The sequence below is a fragment of the Chrysemys picta genome, chromosome 3 (assembly GCF_011386835.1).
Source record: "Chrysemys picta bellii isolate R12L10 chromosome 3, ASM1138683v2, whole genome shotgun sequence".
In the NCBI taxonomy this organism is placed as follows: Eukaryota; Metazoa; Chordata; order Testudines; family Emydidae; genus Chrysemys; species Chrysemys picta.
The window spans coordinates 144,438,391-144,460,101 of record NC_088793.1 but is presented as its reverse complement, the minus strand read 5'-3'; the positions used below and the strand labels follow the sequence as shown (position 1 = coordinate 144,460,101).

General features: G+C 42.8%; 1 protein-coding gene across 1 annotated transcript in view; it reads right to left on the bottom strand.

Moving 5' to 3' along the window:
* The window catches only part of LOC101938389 (maestro heat-like repeat-containing protein family member 7), a 49,159-nt gene that overhangs the window by 9,457 nt on the left and 17,991 nt on the right, over window positions 1-21,711 (bottom strand). The window contains exons 10-22 of the mRNA XM_005296253.4: window positions 21,024-21,124; window positions 18,632-18,781; window positions 15,816-15,970; window positions 14,817-14,967; window positions 14,039-14,232; window positions 13,450-13,587; window positions 13,211-13,328; window positions 12,581-12,721; window positions 11,546-11,722; window positions 8,622-8,780; window positions 8,228-8,350; window positions 4,511-4,613; window positions 3,257-3,322 (exon numbers count right to left, since the gene is read on the bottom strand). Of these exons, the coding sequence (XP_005296310.3) occupies window positions 3,257-3,322; window positions 4,511-4,613; window positions 8,228-8,350; window positions 8,622-8,780; window positions 11,546-11,722; window positions 12,581-12,721; window positions 13,211-13,328; window positions 13,450-13,587; window positions 14,039-14,232; window positions 14,817-14,967; window positions 15,816-15,970; window positions 18,632-18,781; window positions 21,024-21,124 (1,776 nt within the window). The remainder of the gene's footprint in view (window positions 1-3,256; window positions 3,323-4,510; window positions 4,614-8,227; window positions 8,351-8,621; window positions 8,781-11,545; window positions 11,723-12,580; window positions 12,722-13,210; window positions 13,329-13,449; window positions 13,588-14,038; window positions 14,233-14,816; window positions 14,968-15,815; window positions 15,971-18,631; window positions 18,782-21,023; window positions 21,125-21,711) is intronic.

Genomic DNA, 21,711 nt, shown 5'->3' with positions numbered 1-21,711 from the left:
TATTTCAAACTTGTAAGTAAACAGCCAGGCAAGGCGTGTTAGTTTATCTTTGTTTTCTCAACTTGTAAATGTACCTTTTGCTAGAGTGTTTATCTCTGTTTGCTGTCCTTTGAACCTAAGGCTAGAGGGGGGTCCTCTGAGCTCTTTAAGTTTGATTACCCTGTAAAGTTATTTTCCCATCCTGATTTTACAGAGAGGATTTTTACCTTTTTCTTTAATTAAAAGCCTTCTTTTTAAGAACCTGATTGATTTCTCCTTGTTTTAAGATCCAAGGGGGTTGGATCTTGATCCACCAGGAGTTGGTGGGAAAAAGGAGGGGGATGGTTAATTTCTCCTTGTTTTAAGATCCAAGGGGTTTGGATCTGTATTCACCAGGGAATTGGTGAAGGTCTCTCAAGGCTACCCAGGGAAGGGAATTAGCACATTGGGAGTGGTGGCAGCGGACCAGATCTAAGCTGGTAGTTAAGCTTAGAAGTTTTCATGCAGGCCCCCACATTTGTACCCTAAAGTTCAGAGTGGGGAAGCAGCCTTGACAGCTACCATTACTGATCCTGGATTATCTGGACATCACTCCTCTAAGTGCTTTATAAATGTAACCATTTTCTGATCTATTTTTTTCCAGACACTGAAGTAAATTGTCAATAAATTCTTAATTTCCCTTAGCACCATTTAAAAAAATTGGTACAAGGTTGGCAATCCTTCAGTCCTCCAGGGAAGAAATTCTTTCTAATGATATATTACACATTTTTGTTGAACTCTGCATAAGACCCATCCATTTCTGGTGATTTATTGCAAAAAATATAGGAATTATTTATAATAAAAATATTGCCATCTCAGTCCAGTAACTTATTGGACAGATTTCAAACACAAGTATACAGCAAACTGCACCCTTCTAGACAGCTGCAGCAAAGATGCCACAAAAAAGGTATGGCCCCTGGAGCCCAAAGTCCAGTCTCAACCCTTGAGGATGTCCCTCCTGTCCCAGTCCAGGTTGAAGCACATTGGTGAGGCAATAGGGGTGGGCAGGGGGTAACATGAATGGTCACTACTTATGCTGTACCTATTCTGCAGATTAATAGGAAGATTTCAACTCTCTAGGGTGATCAATGTCAGTTTGGCATTTTTCAACACTAAATTAATTGAAAAATACATTAAATCCCACAAATTAGTTAAAGGAGCGTAAGAATTTAAACCCGTCTAACCAACCCTCCCTCTCACCAGCTTTTTCACAGAAGGGAAAGAGGCAGAAGAAAAGATCAAGAAGTCTGACTTGCATCACATGCTGCTGCAGGGTCTCCTGGACAGGAAGGAGATTGAGGCCTCAGAGAGCAAACAAAAAGCAAGGCCTTTAGACTATATAGATGCCAGGGACTCTGCAAGAGAAGTTGGCCCGCTCTGTGGTACTTCCCTGCTTCTTTATCTTCCCTATTAATACGGCTTTTGCAAAAGCTATGGCTTCCCTCCTTGCACAAAGCTTCCTTCTGGGAGAGGATAAGGGAAGAGTTAATGCTGCTTGGATATGTCATATAAAGATGCCATGGAGAGTAGCTGCTTCTCCTGGCTCCCTCCCAACCCCAGCACGTTCCTTCCTGATTGATGGAGCACACCACCACAGAGCAGCAACGGAATGACTGCCACAGGCTTGCGCAAAAGACAGAAGCATGCTGCTTAGCAACTCCTCCTGTTCTGTGCTTACTGCCTCTACATTTTGCCATTGGAAATGCAGAGGCACTTCAGACCCAAAGGCAGGGAATTGGAAGGTGAGGAGTGAAATTCTGTTGCCATTGACTTCAGTGGGGGCAAGATTTCACCCAGGACTCTGATGATTATGCCCATGTTGCACACATTAAGATATACATTTAACTCACAATTGAAATACATATAGCAATGGGAGGATCCAGGATCAACTTTTAAAAAAAAAAAATGTCCATAATTTTGTTATCCCTGATTTCACACCAGTTTTATAAGAAATTCTGTTTTCAACGAGAGATTTCCAATTTCCCACCTGCAAATCGCCCCACCAAGAAACCCTGTCCATGCTGGCCCCATTGTAAGGGAAAACATGCAGTTCCCTCAGTCCTCTAATGTAAACAAGTAGAGGACAGTCCTTCTAAGACTGTAAGCTCTGCAGTGCAGGGACTGGACTTTATTTTGTGTTTATACAGAATTTAGCCCTTCATCCTTATAAGAACTTTTGGCTGTTATTGTAATACAAATAATAAACAGATATACTTTTTTAGTTTCCATTAAAATCTTAGCACATGCCCACTGAGCATTCGCTCATGCTATTTTTCACTTCTTACTTTAGTTTAATTATTTTTCCCCAAACTTATTTTAACTCATCATGCAAAACTAGCTGTGCAAAGATTTAAAGTTTAGCTGTTATTCATTATTGAGGGATAAAAACTTAACTTTCTTTTCATTCAAAAGTAGCAAAAGGGATTTTCCTCAGCATTTTCAGAAATTCACCTATGGGTTGAAACTAAACATGGAAAGTCTTCTTGAGATTTTTTTTCAGAAGGTTATGAGCTGAGAAAATGCTAAAAGAATATTCACAAACATCTGTTCATTAAAAAAAAATTATTGATTTGTGACCCTTTTTATTTTCTGTAAACCAGGGATGATCTTTTTTCTCACAAAACAAAAGACTCTCAAATATTTGTGAAAATAAGCAACCATAGGAAGGTCCACACCACAGGTGTTTGCATGAACAACTGGAAACCTTTGATTTCCCACTCCTGTGTACAGAAGTTTCATTCTTCCATTCAGGAAGAAGAAACAGCATGTGATTTGTGTGAGCAACCACTTACCACAAAAATAGCAAATAATGAATAGTAAATAAATAAATAAAACAAGCAGAGCAGATCAATGACAACTCATAGGCTGAATGAGGTTTGTATTAGCAGTACTGTTTGCATTTTTGGAATAATGAACAAAATCTGTAGAAAATTGAAGTCTGCTCACAAATAATTTGCAAGCAAACTAAAGGGCAACATTTACTGAATAAATATTCATTACAAATATTGTAGTTTGCCCTCTTGCAGTAATAAATGAGAAGAGGTGTAACAAGTGTCTCTCTGTTTATAGCCTTTATTATTATTTTAAAATGTAATTGGTACTGTCTTCATTTCTATAAACTCCTCCTGAATTACTGCCCAGAGGACAGGTGGGTGGGGGGAGGCAGAGGCCATCTGATAACATAAATGAAGGCACATTATAGATTGCAAAAGAACCTGGATCACAAGCAATTCCTTACCATTGAGCAGTAGCATCACATCATCTCTGTCAACTTGAATTAAGTTCAAATTCTTGACTGTGAACTCTGGATATGCAATACAAACAAAAATCAGGTACTTTACCTAACTTCTAAAGTTTCACTCCTCCCAAATGAAGGAGGTAGGAAGATGCTCTCTCAGGAAATCTGAGAAATCCTCCAAGTCCCAAGTTTTCTAAGAAGTTCCCAAGAGACCAAATTCTAATGGAGACTAGAGGCCAGGCCCTCAGACAGTGTAAAATGATTTCAGTGGAGCTGAACCCATTTACAACATCTGAGGATCGGATCTCTACAGAAATTCCCATGGGTCCAGCTGAAGAACAGCAAAGGTAGGGCAATTCCTCTAGAACAGCAGTTCTCAATGCGTGGCCCAATTAGCACACAGCTGTGGCCCAGCTGTGCGCTAAAAAGAAAATTCAAAATTTGCCACTCTGGTCTGCCAAGGAGCGGTGCTGGCTGAGGGGAAGACAGCCTCTCGCAGCCTACACCAGTGCTCCTGGCAGCAGGGGACTGGTAAGTGCCGCAGTGGGGTAGGGGGTGGGAGAGTGGGTCTGTAGGTAGGGTTTTTTTTGCGGGGGGCGGGGGGGGCCTCTGGGAACTAGGGGTTTGCCCCAGGTTTTAGGTGGGACTCCGCTCCTGACCCCCTTCTCAGGTCCTGGCTGCCGGCCCCTCCAGGCGCTCTGCTCCTGGCGGGTGCTGGGGGTTCCAGCTGCTGCCCGGCTCCCCGCTGCGGCATAGGGTCCAGCTCCGGCTCCCTGCTGCTACCCGGCCCACGGCATGGGGTCCGGCTCCCCACTGCTACCTGGCCTGCAGCACGGGGTCCAGATCCCCGCTGCTGTCCAGCCCCCCACGGCAGGATTTGGGGTCCAGCTGCCCGGCCTGCACCCAGGGCTCCACTCCTGGCCCCGCTCTGGGTGGAGGAAGTGGGCATAGGGGACTGTGGGCAGTTTTAGGGTAGGGGCATTGTGGTTCTCAACTTGCAGCCCACAATGATAAATGGGTTGAGAACCACTGCTCTAGAAGGAAGAAAATAGAGAGATTCTCTGGGGTAACAGGAGAGAGGAAGTCTCCTAGATGCAGAGGACTAGGTGGTTAGGACATCAATTGCCCCATTTGTTGTACAAACCCCTGGGGTCTGATTCAGGTCAGTAACTTAGGAGCCAAGGATGCAGTTCTCACAGCTAGAGGTAACAAAGCAGAATGATGAAAATAATGGGTTTGAGCCATTGTGTTTACCTATAAACCTGGCTGCTGCCTCTCGTAAAAGGGGCTGAGGGTTCTTTAGGTAGGCTATGCTCCTAAGTAAGAAGTCCCCCACCATTCTCCTGCATTTCCTCACCTAGAAAACAACAAGAGATACACCATAGTAAAGACTCTCTTTCCCACTTGGGCCAGTCATGTGGGAGAGCACGGAGCTCACCACTGTCCCTGGGTCAAAGGACACCTTCACACAGCTTGGATTCAAGTGCAGAGAGGATCCATTAACCACCTATGTCTGGGGAACTATTTTAATGATGCTTTCAAGGCTCTGACATCCTGGCCTTGATGGTATGAAATCTGGTACTGACCAGTAGGCACTGAGGCTAGGAATGTCCCTACAGTAAAAGAAGCATTTAGAGTCGAAGAGACATTCTTTAAAAACTAGAAGTCAAATATTAGTGAGGTAAATAGAAAGGAGCATAAACTCTGGCAAGAGTTAAAGTATGATTGGGCAGGCCAAAAAAGAATTTGAAGAGCAATTAGCAAAGACACAAAAACTAACAGGTAATTTTTTAAAAGTACATCAGAAGCAGAAAGCCCGCCAAACAATCAGTGGGGCCACTGGACAATAGAGGTACTAAAGGAGCAGTCAAGGAAGACAAATCAGTTGCAGAGAAGCTAAATAAATTCTTTGCATCAATCTTCACTGCAGAGCATGACGGGGAGATTCTCACACCTGAGATATTCTTTTTAGATGACAAACCTGAGGAACAGTCCCAGATTGAGGAGTCAGTAGAGGTGGTTTTAGAACAAATTGATAAATTAAACAGTAATAAGTCACCAGGATCAGATGGCATTCACCCAAGAGTTCTGAAGGAACTCAAATATACAATTGCAGAACTACTAACTGTGGTATGTAATCTAATCACTGAAATCAGCCTCTGTACCAGATGACTGGATGATGATAGCTAATGTGTTGCCAATTTTTGAAAAAGGCTCCAGCAGCAATCCTGGCAATTACATGCAGTAAGGCTAACTTCAGTACCAGGCAAACTGGTTGAAACTATAGCAAAGAACAGAATTATCAGAAACCTAGATAAACACAGAATGTTGGGGAAGAGTCAACATAGCTTTTGTAAAGGGAAATCATGTCTTACTGCTCTATTAGAATTTTTTGAGGGTGTCAACAAGCATGTGGACAAGAATGATCCAGTGGATATAGTGTACATCAGTCGTTCTCAAACTTTTGTACTGGTGACCCCTTTCACATATCAAACCTCTGAGTGTGACCCCCCCCCTTATAAATGAAAAATACTTTTATATATATTTAACACCATTATAAATGATGGAGGCAAAGTGGGGTGGAGGCTGACAGCTCGCAACCCCTTGAGGGGTTGATAACCCCTGGTGTACGTGGACTTTCAGAAAGCCTTTGACAAGGTCCCACACCAAGGGCCCTTACATTAAGTAGGCAGTCATGGAATAAGAGGGAAGGTCCTCTCATGAAACAGTAACTGGTTAAAAGATAAGAAAGAAACAGTAGGAATAAATGGTCAGTTTTCAGAATAGAGAGAGGTAAATAGCAGGGACCTCACGGATCTGTACCGGGACCTGTGCTGTTCCACATATTCATAAATGATCTGGAAAAGGAGGTAAACAGTAAGGTGGAAAAGTTTGCAAACAATACAAATTACTCAAGATAGTTGAGTCGAAAGCTGGCTGAAGAATTACACAATCAGCTTTCGACTTAACTTTGACTTGTGAAGAGTTACAAAGGGGGTCTCACAAAACTGGATGGCTGGGCAATAAAATGGCAGATGAAATTCAATGTTGATAAATGCAAAGTAATGCACGTTGGAAAACATAATTCTCCCAACTATACATACAAATGATGGAGTCTAAATTAGATTTTTACCACTCAAGAAACAGTTCTTGGAGACAGTATGGATAGTTTTCTGAAAACACAAAAAAGCTAACAGAATGTTAGGAACCATTAGTAAAGGGTTGATAGATAGTAAGACAGAAAATATGATAATGCCACTATATAAATCCATGGTATGCCCACACCTTGAACACTGTGTGCAATTTTGTTCACTTCGTCTCAAAAAATGATATATTACAATTGGAAAAGGTACACAGAAGGGCAACAAAAATGATTAGGGGCATGGAATAGCTTACATATGAGGAAAGATTTAAAAGACTGGGACTGTTTAGTTTAGAAAAGAGATGGCTAAGGGGGGTGATATGATGGAGGTCTATAAAATCATGAATGATGTGGAGAAAGTGAATAAGGAAGTGTTATTTACCCCTTCATGTAACACAAGAATAAGGGGTCACCCAATGAAATTAATAGGCACTAGGTTTAAAACAAACATAAGGAAGTACTTCTTCATACAGCACATAGTCAACCTGTGGAACTCGTTGCCAGGGGATGCTGTGAAGGCCAAAAGTATAACTGGGTTCAAAGAAGAATTAGATACATTCATGGAGGATGGAGGCCCACCAATGGCTATTAGCTAAGATGGTAAGGGAGGCAACCCCCATGCTCTGGCTGTCCCTAAATCTCCAACTATTGGGACTGGATTACAAGGGATGGATCACTTGATAATTGCCCTGTTCTGTTTATTCCCTCTGAAGCATCTGGCACAACCACTGTTGGAATACAAGATACCGGGCTGGATGGACCATTGGTCTAACCTAACCTAGTATGGCCATTCTTATGTGACAGGTTTTGTTGGTATTTTTATAAAATGCTACTGTTAATCATTAATTTTTCAACAAGCTGAGCTTTTTCCTTCATAGGAAACTCCTCTTGCTGCTGTGTGGTATGAAGAAGCCTCATGTAGCAGCATTAGTTGTGTAGAAAGGAAATAAAATGGGAACATGGAGTGGGCATCTGTGGTGATGAAAGACAGATTCTAGAGACTAGAGGAGCTTGGGTTGTTTAGTCTGACAAAGCGAAGGCTGAGAGGGGATATGATTGCTATCTTTAAATATATTAGAGGGATTAATACAAGGGAGGGAGAAGAATTATTCCAGCTTAGTACTAACGTGGATACCAGAACGAATGGATACAAACTGGCCGTGGGGAAGTTCAGACTTGAAATTAGACGAAGGTTTCTGACCGTCAGAGGGGTGAAATATTGGAACGGCCTACCGAGGGAAACGGTGGGGGCGACGGACCTGTCTGGTTTTAAGATAAAGTTAGATAAGTTTATGGAGGGAATGGTTTAATGGTAAAACATAGTAGTCAAGGAAAGCCAAGCAATGGTGGGTAAATAGTATAATGGCTAACGGGGTCGGGCTGGAGACTCTTGCCTATATGCTCGGGGTCTTACTGATCGCCACATTTGGGGTCGGGAAGGAATTTTCCTCCAGGGCAGATTGGCTGAGCCTCTGGAGGTTTTTCGCCTTCCTCTGCAGCATGGGGCAGGGATCTCTAGCAGGAGGGTCTCTGCCGATTGCAGTCACTAAAAACAGGATTGGGGACTTCAACAGCAGAGTCCAGGGAAGGGGTAGGGACGGTTTTATGGCCTGCAGCATGCAGGGGGTCAGACCAGATGATCATAATGGTCCCTTCTGACCTTAAAGTCTATGAGTCTATGAGTCTATTCTAGTGTCTTCGTAGTGAGCTTAATACACCAAAGAGGACACATTATATTGCCTCTTATGCTTCTCCAAACTCAGAATTAGGGGAAGCACTAGCTTGCATCTCCTGTTCCCAACCCCATTGAAAACCCAGAGTTCACTTACCAGAAATTTGCACATCTCTTGCAAGACCTGAAGATGGTCACTCAGTGTCATTTGTCTGAACAAGTTCCTGGGCTGGTTCCATCCCATTACCTGTGCACACTCTGCCAAGGTGTCTCCACATGCCTGCAAGATAAAGAAAGACATGGAGGAGTTCCTGAGGTTACAAGAATTGAAAGCTGATGATTGGTGATAAAATACAACTAGAATGAAGAATAAGGTCAAAGACTCCTGGGACATGGGAAGTGACGGGAGAGGTCAGGTGTCTCTTGCCTCTTGTCACAGGGTAAGATTAAGGATGGTTGAGGATAAGATTCTCTACTGAAACATGGATGTAGAGAGGAACTTCCACATGGCTGGAGATCCTGAAAATTCAGGTTCCTTAGTTCTGACTCACCTTTAATATCTCGTGATTATTCCCCTGCATGACGAGCATCAGAGGCACCAGAGCACAGTAGATTTCATTATGGATGACAGGTCCAGGTTTATATTTGTTCACACATTTCAGCATTTTGCCAAAGGCAATGATGGCAGAAATGCGCACTTTTTCTCTCTCCTGTGAATGACAAAAGAGAGATGGGGAAACCTCTCAGGGTGAAAGACTCCTGCAATCAACTACTAAAATTATCTCCACATAACATAAGTGACATCATCAACACTGCCAATTAGCACAATCTTTAGATGTATAGAGAGGCAAGGTGCAAAGCAGCATAAACTACATGTCAGTCAGCCCACAGCATATGAATTGTCTTATTGTGGTGGATTCGGTCCAATGGCTGTTTGGTGATTTGATTGAGTTTCCTGAGGTCCTTATCACTGCTGGCAGTCTATGAGAAAGCACCAAGGAATGAACAGACCATGCAGACTGGACTCCCCTCACAGTCCTTCCAAATCAGGACTGAGGCACATCAGCAGGGCAGCATGGAGCCGCTTGCAGTGCCGTTGTTTGTGCTACCCCTTTTCTGTGGATAGAGGACATCAGTATCCCGTGTTGTCACCCAGATACTTATCACTAGCACTAGAATTCACATGCTAACTCTCAATCTCTTTGACTGCAATTATAAACTGGCTGAAATGAAACACAGAAGTACAGACTGTAAAAGGGACAGAGTAGGGACAAAAGCAACTAGATTCCCCAGCACAGTGCTCCACCCTTGGCAATCCACTGCTTGCTTCCTAGCGAATTTTTCAATGTACAGGTCTGTGGGGCAGTGCTGGGGACCTTGTCCTGACCAAGATGCAGTCAAGAAGGGAACAAATTATGCATTTTAAATGAGTGCTTCTCTCTGGCCAGGCTGCAGCAGTTTACCTAAAATAGTCCATCCTAGTGAGACACCAAGTTGTGTCTAAAGAAGGCGTGCTAAGCAGTGAGGGGGTAGGGACAGGTGAAGAGAAGGGGATGGTGATCTTTGATTCCCTTCTCACTTTCGTCTTCTCTCCTATTTGGGGGAGGGCAGTGAAAAACCCTCAGACTGAACCTGGGGAGGAAATCCCACCAATATGGCTCCATGGTCCTCAAGATCTGAGAGGGTGCCAGTAGCTGAATCCTCTTTCTCCCCCTTTATGCCCAACCCTCACCTTACACATGCCAGGTCCATGTAGAAAACAGTGAGTGAACTATGGCTGAGGAATGCAGTTTGACTGACTGGCAAGAACTAGATGCAGAGAGGAGTGGGTAGAATGTGTATGTGTGTAGGAGGGGAGATAAGAAAATTAAAGAAGGGGAAGGGAAGGGAAGGGAATTAGATTAAAAGAGAAGAATTGAGAGATTAGCGACAAGAAGAAAGAAAGGAAAGAGTATGTACAACGAGGGAAGATGAGGGGGGAGGGATAGCTCAGTGGTTTGAGCATTGGCCTGCTAAACCCAGGGTTGTGAGTTCAATCCTTGAGGGGGCCACTTAGGGATCTGGTCCTGCTAGTGAAGGCAGGGGGCTGGACTCAATGACCTTTCAAGGTCCCTTCCAGGTCTAGGAGATGGGAATTTTTAATTTATGAGGGAAGAAAGGTAAGGGATGAGGAAGGCATGAAAGGAAAAAGATTAAAAAAGAATATGGGTGAAGGAGGGAGATAACACCAAAACGCTAAAAGGAAGGGGGAATAGGAGGATGGAGGAAAAGAAGTGATTATTAACCATTATCAAAAAATTAACTTGCAAAAAGATACACCAAAAATATACATAAAGAAAGAAAAAAAAATGCTGTGAATGAATGGAAAATGAAAAGAGAGGAACAAAAGCAAGCAAGACCGATTAGTAACAAGATCTTTTATTCAATCCACAACACTCTGCTGTCTACCTGAAGTTCTGCTAGATCAGTGAGGTGATGGTAGAATTCTGTGGCCTGCTCAATACATATTACCTGGGTTGCTGGGCTCTATTTATGGCCCTGCAAACAGATATAACTAGGGGTAATGGATGAAAGGACAATGTAGGCTGGTCCAACTGCAAACATATCCTATCACTGAGGGTCTTTTGGACTGTAGAGGTTTCCCAAGGGAAATGGTGGAAATCTGTTTGCTTTAATTATTTAAAATTAGACTAGAGAAAGCCCTAAAGGAACAAACCTCCATTTGCTCCCTCAGATAGAGAAATGGCCTTTTCTATGCCATGTCTGTAGGATTCTCAGCATTACTGCACTGTCTGCTGTGCCTTGCTTGTTGATTATTTGAATTCTAAAGAATTTCTGACTCTTCATTAATCATGCTTTGTGAAAGTGCTCATCATATGACTTGAAAGGCATGAACAGCACAGGCCCATATACTCAAAGCAAACTAAACAAGGAAGCAAGTATTGGAGGCTCTTTGCCTTCAGTCACTCCATTCACTGTATTCTCTGTAACTACTACACTCCTTTGTATAATATTGTGCACACATGCAGACAGAGCCGGCTTTAGGAAGTGTGGGGCCCGATTCGAACAGTTTTGACGGGGCCCTGGCAGGGATGACTGAAAAAAAAAAAAAACACGTAAAAAAACATGTGGGGCTTGTTCTCACCGGGCGGCACTCGTAGTCTTCGGTTGTTTGTCCTTCACTCGCTCTGGGTCTTTGGTGGCACTGAAGGACCTGCTGCTGAAGTGCTGCCGAAGACCCAGAGCGAGTGAAGGACCCGCCGCTGAAGTGCCGCCGAAGACCCGGAGCGCTGCCAGGTGAGTAAAAATTAAAAAGGAGCCTCTAGCCAGGGAAGGGATTCTCGGCCACTTGCCCCCACCCCGGCGGCCCTGCCACTGGGCGCGGGGCCCTCTTAGGCGCGGGGTCCGATTCGGGGGAATTGGTGGAATTGGCCTAAAGCCGGCCCTGCCAGAGTCATTCATGGTATTGCCTTACATCAGTAATTAGCTGCCAAAGAGGCCGGACGATATGGCAGAATGCAACCTTGACCTCTTCCCCTTCCATGTAGTAAATGATATTTCTTAGGGCTTTCACAGCCTGCTCTGCAATCCTCTCCTCTTTCTCTTTTAGGAACTCCCGGAGGACTGGAAGGTGGTTTCTGAGATGTGTCGCCTGCACAGAAGCAGCAGCCTATTAAAAGCTACGAGAACTGGTAGAATAGGATTAATCAAACTAAAAATGCAATTAATTTAGTCTTTGGGGGGGATTAATTAGTAATGTGTAAGCTATTTCTCATTTGGAAGATGCATTTGTTACATTTACAAGTATTCCCTGGATTGTCTGAACAAATAATTTTCAGACTACGAGTGGCTTATCCACAGTTTGCCAGCTGTCTGCTCCAGTTATCCATAACTCTGGATTTGTGATTGATCACAAAGTACTGTTTCTGCTCCCTGATTGATGACTGAAGCTATTTAACAGGAGAACAACAAAAGGTGAGTGTCCAGTCTTGAAAAACAAACTTCCATTACAAGTTTGTGACACTTTAAGGATTTATGAATATTTCCATACTGGTAGTCATCGTAATATTCACAAATTACCAATTGTCTGACACTATGAATGCCAGTTAATCAGGGTAGAGTGGTTTATTCACTAAAAAATTAATAAACATGGCTTTTCATTATGCAATCAACTCTAAAAATTACCAGTGACAGAACAATTTACTACACAATGTCTTATCCTAGGTTTATTATAGCCCTTATCTAATGTGTGTTTTACAACAAAAGGATAATTTTTTCCTTGTTCCAGGACTGCATTGTCACCTACTGGAGCTCATCTAATTGTTACCCCCTAAACCATGATCAAGCCCAGTAATTTTATTTCTTCTTGGTTTGGTTTTACTCTGTTTCAGTGACACCAACACAAGTGCCCTAGTTCTCACATAATTGCTCTGCATTCGGTTCTGCGTCACCATCCTTTCTAGTGTATTTTTCTGGGGTTTGTTTAATAATTGAATAATATATCTCTCACCTTCCCTGGGTGAAGAGCTAAATTACTAATTCCTCTGAGTCCCAACAGCCTCATGATGGGATTTGGCTCTTGGATCCATTTTTTCAGGGGGGCCAAGACGTCGAGTTCCAGACTCTGGGCCACAGAACGGTGCCAGAGAAGCTACAAGCAACACAAAATGAGATGCAGCCAATTAACAACAGACTTTCCAGTTCTATTCTCTGGGTGGATATCATCTTTTTCCTGAGAAATAAATTGTGCCATGTCGAGAAAGCTCACACCTCACCCAGAGCTTTAAACCAGCCATTTTGAGCTCTGGAATAAACCACTGTTCTCAAGATCAGAGTAATGTTTAGATTTGAAGGGAAATCTCCCTTACTGAAATGGTGGTCGTGATGGTTTTCACTGAGTTAGACTAGGGGTCATTTAATAGAGATGACCCCCAAGAACTGAAAAGTGAAAACCACAGATAAAATGCGCCATTTAATATGGTCCAAGAGAACTAGAACCATCTCCTAGGTGATCTGTATCCATCCCAATAAGACTTGCTGTTGAAATCTTCTAGTGCATATGCCCCATTCACTTTTGGAATAGGTCTGGAGCAAGATACTCTCTAGAACTCCAGCTCTGCAAATAGCTAAAGAAACTTACCTGAGCATAGAAGGCCCTGGACATAATTTTATCATGCTCATTCTCACTGTTGAGCAGCGGGATCAGCTTGTTAAAAATCCTGTGCAGATGAAGAGGCTTGAAATGCTTCACCATGGCACTGCAACAGGACACAAACATACCTGTGTGTTATCAGGTGAAAAATGAATTGTGTAGCAAGTTCCTGGAACAAAGATCCCAACTGGTTCCAGGCTGATGAATGAGTGGCTTTTGTCTCTTACCTTGTGATCTCCATTATTCCACAATAGTATTCACTGGGGCTGGAGAGCAGGTCCCACCCTCTGTGTTCCTCCACATAGTCTAACACCTCGAAGTAACCAGCACCTGAGAGCAGGGTCTTCACAGCCTCCAGAGCACAGCTAGATTCAAAACAATTCCAGTGTTACTGAGTGACATCAGTGCCACTCCTAGAAGCTACGTGAGTCTATAGAAACCTCAAGACACAGATACTGTATTATAACATAACATAACCCGAATCCTCAGCACCCTGTGTAATATTAACAAGAGAGTGGAGAGACCAGAAGTGGGCAAGGGGAGCTGAGTGATTATTTAATCTAAGTGTGAATATTGAAGTAATGGGAGAAGGACTGTGGGAGCCATTTCTTCTCATTTCTGCTCAGATATTGCCCTTAGTTTCTGTCTGCATGATACAGAGACTATCCATTTTGTCCATTCTTTGTAAGTAAGGGAGCCCTGCTGACTGCATGGAAATGTAACACACAATGAGATAAACCACACACGCTCATCAGAACAGAAATACTATAGGAGTTACAACCAGACTAATAAGAACCTTGACTTTTCAGTAATTACCTGGAAGGATCGAATGCCTTAGGCCTGTGCCCCTGACCACACTCTTTCCTATAGACCACCATGTTCTCTAATGGGTTCTGCTCAATGACTCGCTGGACATGACTAAGCACTGCCAACAAGAGGCGAGGGTAAAGTTCCTGCACTGCATCTCTGCATCCAGGGACAGAGAGCATCTCACACAGTGCACACGTTACCTGAAGAGGATAAAAGAAGATTCTGTTACTCTTCTTTCTTAGGCCTGGTCTACTGGGGGGAGGGGGGATCAATCTAAGATACGCAACTTCAGTTACGTGAATAATTTAGCTGAAGTCGACGTATTTAGATCTACTCCCCATGTTGTCTTCACTGCAGTGAGTCGACTGCTGCCGCTCCCCCGACGACTCCGCCTGCGCCTCTCGCACCAGTGGAGTACCGGAGTCGACGGGAGAGCGCTCAGGGGTCGATTTATTGTGTCTAGACTAGACGCGATAAATCAACCCCACTGGATCGATCGCTGTCCGCCGATCCGGCGGGTAGTATAGACATACCCTTAGAAAGGAATGCAAAGGGTATTAAATTGACTCCCCAAGATGCTCAGACACAAGACTCATCTCAAGGCTTTAAGGAAAAGGAGGGCCAGTATAAATCTGATCAAATGAGGAATTTTCCAGGCCCTGAGGGGACGGCAGAGTGTCCCCTTATATACTACTAAAAAAGAAAGCAACCCTAAAGGCTTTGCTTTTCCAATTATACCTTTTGCTGTCAAAAAAAACAGCCTATGAAATGCTAGGGTACTCACAGCAACAGGCTGGAGGGAGGTCTCATCATCCGAGATACTGCTATTGACTTTTTGGACTGGTTTCTCCTCCAGGATCGTTATCAGCAACTGAAGAACATTGAGGGTGGTTTCTCTTCTGGTGCCCAGGAACCTCCATAGCTCAGTTGTGTTGCTACGAATTTAGAGGCCCAATAAAATAATACTTTGTACTTCTATAACAACTTCCATTCAAAGATCTCAGAGGGCTGCAGTGAAACGAGCCTCACAACACCTATGTGCAGTACTGTAAGTAAGTATAATTATCTGCATTTTACAGATGAAGAAACCGAGTCTCAGAACTATAAAGTGATTTGCTCATGGTCAAACAATGAGACACTGACAGCTGGGTAAAGAACCCGGGGGTCTCATGTTTAGCTGTGTGCTCAGACCACTAGATATGATCATCCCTCATGAATGGACCTTCTACATGGATCAGACCTATACTGCTATAACTCGTCTCCTTATCCAAATATATTGGTGATGGCTTGAGTGGAATCATGCCCTGGGTCAGAGAGCAGAGAAGTAAGAGACAGTGTGTCCTGGGAAAGGAAAAAAGAAGGAAGAAGGGATTCCCCACCAATCATATGGACATGACACTGGTTCCATTTGCCACAACTGTGTGTTATTACACCAGGAAAGTAGGCTGTCTCACGGTTTCCAGTAAAACCAGCCATGTCGTTTCCATACAGTCAACTATCACACAGTATAGCTTATAACACATCAAATAATTAATCACAACTAGAGCAGGTCAAAAACTTTTTTAAAATTGACTGAATTTGTTGTTAAAATTTCAACTTTTGCCAAATAGAAGATGAATTTTTTTGTGAAAATTATATCCTATTTTTCAACTAGCTCTAATCACAACCCAGTGCAATGAGGAGAGTAACATGAAATCTGAGTGCGTAAAATGCTGAGACAAAGAGAAAGAAGGAACGTACATTTGGAGATCCAAGGCAGGAAGAGCATTGGCAAGCTTTCTACCTGTCCCATGGGAGATTGTGGTCCAACAGGATAGGCACCACTTTCTTGGTGTTGTTTCCAGCCAAGAAGCACACTGCCCTCAACATTTCCTGCCTCGTAATGGGTTCATGGATGAGGCTGAGGCGCTTGTAAATGCCAGTCAGAGTGTCATCTACCTGCAAGAAAAACACAGTCAAAGGTTTTTTCCTATACTTGGGTGTATGTGTTTGTATGTTTGGAATGGGGGATCTTGTTCTATTTCCCTCTCCTGGTGAGTTTAAATCTCAGTCCCACAGTGATGATCACTCAGCAATAGGATGAGTTCCCCTCTCCAGAGAAGACACCTTCCTAAAGAACAAAACAGGTCAATTTCTGGAGTGCAGGGGACTCCCAGAGAAACACCAGATAGGTAAATATATTCCCAGACAAAATCCTTTTTTGGGTAGGCAGAGTTACAGTTGGAATTTTTCTACCTACCCACCCACCCACCCACACTTACGTCTTTTATACAAATAATTTTATATATATACATACACACACACACATATATGTATGTGTATATATACACACACACACAGAGACACACATATATATGTATGTGTATATACAAACACATACACACACACACACACACACACACACATATACATACATATACGCGCGCGCACACACACACACACACACACATACCCTCCCCAAAATAGCAAACATATTTCTGTTACATGGCTTATTTCAGATTAAGACAGAACAACAATCAGTGGCGGAAATCTAAAGTCTTGTTGGGAGAGAGGACAATATGACCCCTCTATAACATTTTGTATCTTGAACTAACTCTCATTCCATAGGAAGCTGCACCTCCCCACAGGCTACGGACATCCCCTTTACAATTAAAGCTGCAGAAATTGGAATAAAGAATGATAATATTTCCTTTCACTTACACACACATATGCCATAGACCATAAGAATCTCATTAGAAGGTTGTGGTTCATGAAAAAAAATCTTTTGAAAGTCATGGAATTGAACAAGTTAAGGATTCACAAATCACCTTAACTATAACCCTACATTTCCATCTAATGTATATAGTATAACTACTGCAAACCCTGTTTAGAACCCCTTTTCACAAGTGAATGACAATGAAAGTGCCTCTCTTCTCTCCTCTATGGCAGTGGTTCTCAAACTAGGGCCGCCGCTTGTTCAGAGAAAGCCCCTGGTGAGCCGGGCCAGTTTGTTTACCTGCTGCGTCCGCAGGTTCGGCCGATCGTGGCTCCCACTGGCTGCAGTTCGCCGCTCCAGGCCAATGGGGGCTGCAGGAAGGGGCCCCAGCACGTCCCTCGGCCCGTGCCACTTCCTGCAGCCCCCATTGACCTGGAGTGGCGAACCGCAATCGGCCAAACCTGCGGACGTGGCAAGTAAACAAACCAGCCCGGCCCGCCAGGGGCTTTCCCTGAACAAGTGGTGGCCCTAGCTTGAGAACCACTGCTCTATGGGGATGTGGTAAGGCCTCAGCCTGTTTGCTGAATATTTCTCTAGTATGGATAGGATACAGTGTGTATCAGCTTTCCTGACTCCTTTACTACCTTTACTCTACTTTCAGGTGTAACTCTCTCTCTCTCTCTCTCTCTCTCTCTCTCTCTTTTCTCTGTCCTCAGAAGATCATTCAGTGGGGGAGAAACATCAATTGGAGACTCATTTTGTCTCCCTTCTCCCTAGCAGTGTTATGGATCCACACAAATTCTCCCCAGTATCATGGGTGGGTGCTATGTTCCTGCTGCAAAGTTTGCCACCACCTCAGTCCAATGTTATTCGGTTTATTGACTTTACCAGCTCAACAAAACCTAGCAAGAAGTTTATAAACTTCATAATCCTCACACAGCTCTCAGAGGTGTAAATATTCACAGCTAATAACTCCACAATTAACAATACTAACCTTCTATCATCAGTCTATGCACCAGATCTCATTGAGAACAAGTGACTAAAATGGAGTCTGTGGATCAACTTGTCAGATACAAAATTTCAAGAAAAGCAAAGTCAGAACATCTGCTAAAAGCAGAAAATATATCTTTTTTTCAAACTCATAAATCAAACATATCTTGTCTGATTCACCTCAGTCTTCCCCAGCCAAGAGAGCACATATGCTAAATTTCAGGGGGAAAGGAGTATTTTGGAGTGATGGAGTGGAGTACTTGTTTTGGAGTGATGGGGCATCAAAATCAGGTGTGTAATAGAAATGCTGATACTGCTTTGTCCTAACTATTTTGTATCACTGAACTTTAACCTTTAAAGATATCCTCTCCTTGCTTATAAGTCCCTTCATGCATTTCTCAAAGACTATGAAGTTTGCGGAGAACTTCAGAAAATTCCCAGTTTCAAATTTTCACATCTAACAACTACAGTATTTTCCATATAGCCTTACTAAAAATTGTCCAAATCCTTTCTTCTCTTTATTTCTCAATGTACAAACCAAACTGGCCCAAGAGGAAGCATGAGAAATTTCAGGAAGAAAGGAGGTCCCTGCCCCTCAGAAATCTAGAAAGGCTTCAAAATTGGGCTTATAATAGAAGCTAATTTATGGGCTTACCTATAGAGTCATTATTGTGGCTCCATAAACCACCCTAATCTAGGCTTTTAACTAGAATATGAGGGACTGGCAGCACCTCAGCAAAAACAACATATGCACCCAGATTCTGGTTCCCCGAAAAGAGGAGCCATTTCACGACTTTCTTACAAAGTGCATTGGAACTAAGACAATGGACAATTTCAGCACAGGGAGCCGGCAGCCGCACCTCCTGGCTCCAGAACAGGGAATTCTAACAGCGGCCTCTCTCACCATCTCCTACCTTCTCCAGATCAGCTCCCCGTTCTTCCAGAATTGCGCTGAGCAGTTCTCCAGCTGCCCGAGATATTTTCTCCCTGGGATCTGTCAAACCATCAAGTGCTGTCAGAACCAGGTTTGTTAGCTGAAGTGGGGTAAAATATTCTGCAAAAGCCTAAAACAAACAGAGAAGAGCATGTCATGGTAACACAGTTCCTGCTGTCACCAGAGCTGGAGCGACCAACTAACAGACAAAATCACATGAACTGTGGGGATATTTGAATGTTTATCCAACATCCTTCAAGGATCCATTTTCATATTTTAGATGCTTTGAAATTTTTAATTGAAAATGTCTTGGTATATAGGTGTTTCAGCAATAATATTAAGTAGCAGCCTTAATTAAAAGGCAACAAAACTGTTTGTACGTTAAGTCCCATGTTTATAAAAAAGTGGGGGGCAAAGGTAGAGTTGAGGTGTTTTACCAAGTCCCCATCACTGCATGTCCTAGAATTCCCAAACACCTCACCGAGCCTACTTAGGAACTCCACAGAGCTCCTGCCTCTTCCCTACCTCTCCTTGCTCTGCATAGATACTGTGGGGCCACGCAGATTTTATAAAGCATGCATCTCATTACCAAATGACAGTTTCTGTAAATATGTCTTTCTGAAATATTTTAAATGAGCATATGCACTAGATTTTTAACTGAATGTACAATATAAATCAATCAAGCTTTTTTCGCTCTCTGTTCAAGAAACCCCCAAAAAGTTGGTCACTGAGTAAACCATCTCAAAACATTTCAAAGAATTATAGTAAACACTGTGTAAATATGCACAGTATATGGTCCTAATCACCTTGTTATCCAAGTGCTTCACAAATATTATGAACTTATCCTCACAGCACTGGTATGAAGTAGGGAGGTATTGTATCCATTTTACAGATAAGGAATCAAAAGACAACCAAGGGACTTGCCCAGGCTATCAGAGGAATTCCATGGCAGAGCTGCGAACTGAACCTGGCTCTCCTGATGTCTAGTCCAAAGCCTTAACCATAAGACCTTCCTTTCTCCTCATCTTTACTCTGAAAATATTCATTTTTTTAGATAAAAATAATATTTCTGTGTTAAGTTACAAAGAATGTGAAAATAGGTCTTATAATTAGATCTAGTTGGGAAATGAGGTTTCCTCACACACACAGAAAATTTAAGCTGTTGAAAAATCAAAAACTGAAACATTTTGGCCAAAAATTTCAATTAGGAAAGGTTGAACCATTTCATTCTGACATTTCCAATCAAAACAAAATGGTTCAACATTTACTAATCAAAATATTTAATTTTGGTTTGACATTAAATACACCCTTCTGTGCTGCATTGGTTCCCCATCAAGTTGTAGTTCACACGCCTCATGCCCGGATTCTCCCTCCATAGGCAGGTCTCCATGGCCAGATTACATCTCTCCATATTCACTGCCGTCTCCCTTCTTGCTAATCCCCTGTGGTGTGTAATAGGAGTCTTCTCGCCACATGCATCATGGGAGTAGATTGGCTACTGACACATCCCCAGAATACTGGACATTGCATTACTTCCAGGAATGGTGTGGGCCCACCACACTGGTGTAAACTCATGTCACACTGCACAGATTATGCCATTTTGATGAGAACCCTACCCCCGCCGGGCATGACTTTGCATGAGATATGCGTGTGAGGTCACCTGGCAAGGGCGAGACAGTGTGCTCTTCAAAATGGCATCTTCTGTGCATCGCATCAGATAAACACTCCTGGTTTTGCCTTAGTACCGCACAGGGAACAAACCATAGAAAAACAGGACTGTCCGGCTTTAAGCCAGACAAACGGCCTGCCTACATGGGAGATGTAGTCCAGCAGAGGATCCCAGCACACAGAAGAGAATGGGAGCATGAGGAACCTGAACTACAACTCCAATAAGGCATTTCCAAATCAAACTTTTTGGTTTTCAGCCAAAAAGTTTTTGGTTTGGGGTATTTTGTTTTCTGATGAAAATTCCAAGTTTTCTGCGCAAACCAGACATTAGTCACACACACAAAAATTGTTTGGTCAAAACCCCTGTTTTTCAGTTGATTAACAGTATCAATGGAAAAATTTTGAATAGCCATACTGATACTATAACTGTTGTTGAGCAACTCCAAAATCAGGTTAATTTTTCATTACCTGTAACTCAAAAAACCACTTTGGCCAATTTTTTTCAAAAGAAAAAGCTTCCTTGGCCTTCACAGTAAATGCAAAATTAGGAAAAATCAATTTTCCTAGCCAAAGTTGAAGGGGAGTTCAAATAGGGCTTATAATGATATGTAGCTGCATCCTTCACTATGGAGCTGTGGTCAATGCTCTATACTACTCACATAGGGAAAACACCTTTCATTGTTCAGTGCAATGAGTGTAATTACCTTAGCGATTTGTGAGGTGTTGTTGTAGAACACAGAGGGACTGTATGTTCCCAGGTTTTTTAGCGTGTCTACCTTCTCCACTCCATGTCCCTTCTCAAGCTCTGGAACAGATACACACATTTGTGTCATTTGTCATTTCTCAATTAGGTGACATTTCTTTCCGTTCTTGTTAATGTATCTGAATGTGGCCATGATGCTAGCTGGAGACAAGTCTACGGTTGGTTCAAAACTCAGTAGAATAGCTGGTGAGGGATATAACACAAGCCTTGCCCTTGTATATAGTGTATGAGCACTATTCACTGGACTCATATCAGCCTGTGAATCATTATTTAATCGGGAAAATGGGCTGCATTCGGAGATATTCCTTCCCTTAATATAATGTTTTCCTTTTGAAACTGAGCTTCCCAGCCTTCAGGAAAATTAAACCAATCATGGCCCCCCTTAGCCCCATCTCACATTTCTAAATGCCTCCCCAAATTGAGCAGTTACTCAGAGTAAACTGAGATCTTCAAAATATACTTCCTCCCCTTACATACATTCAGCAGTGAAATAGTTAACAATGTTGACACATAAAATATCAATATTGGCACCCAAATTAGCACCCATTGAAATGAATGGCACAGATCACACCTCAGAGATATTGTTTCAGGGTCTCTGCAAGCTCAGGCATACACCTCTACATTGGTTA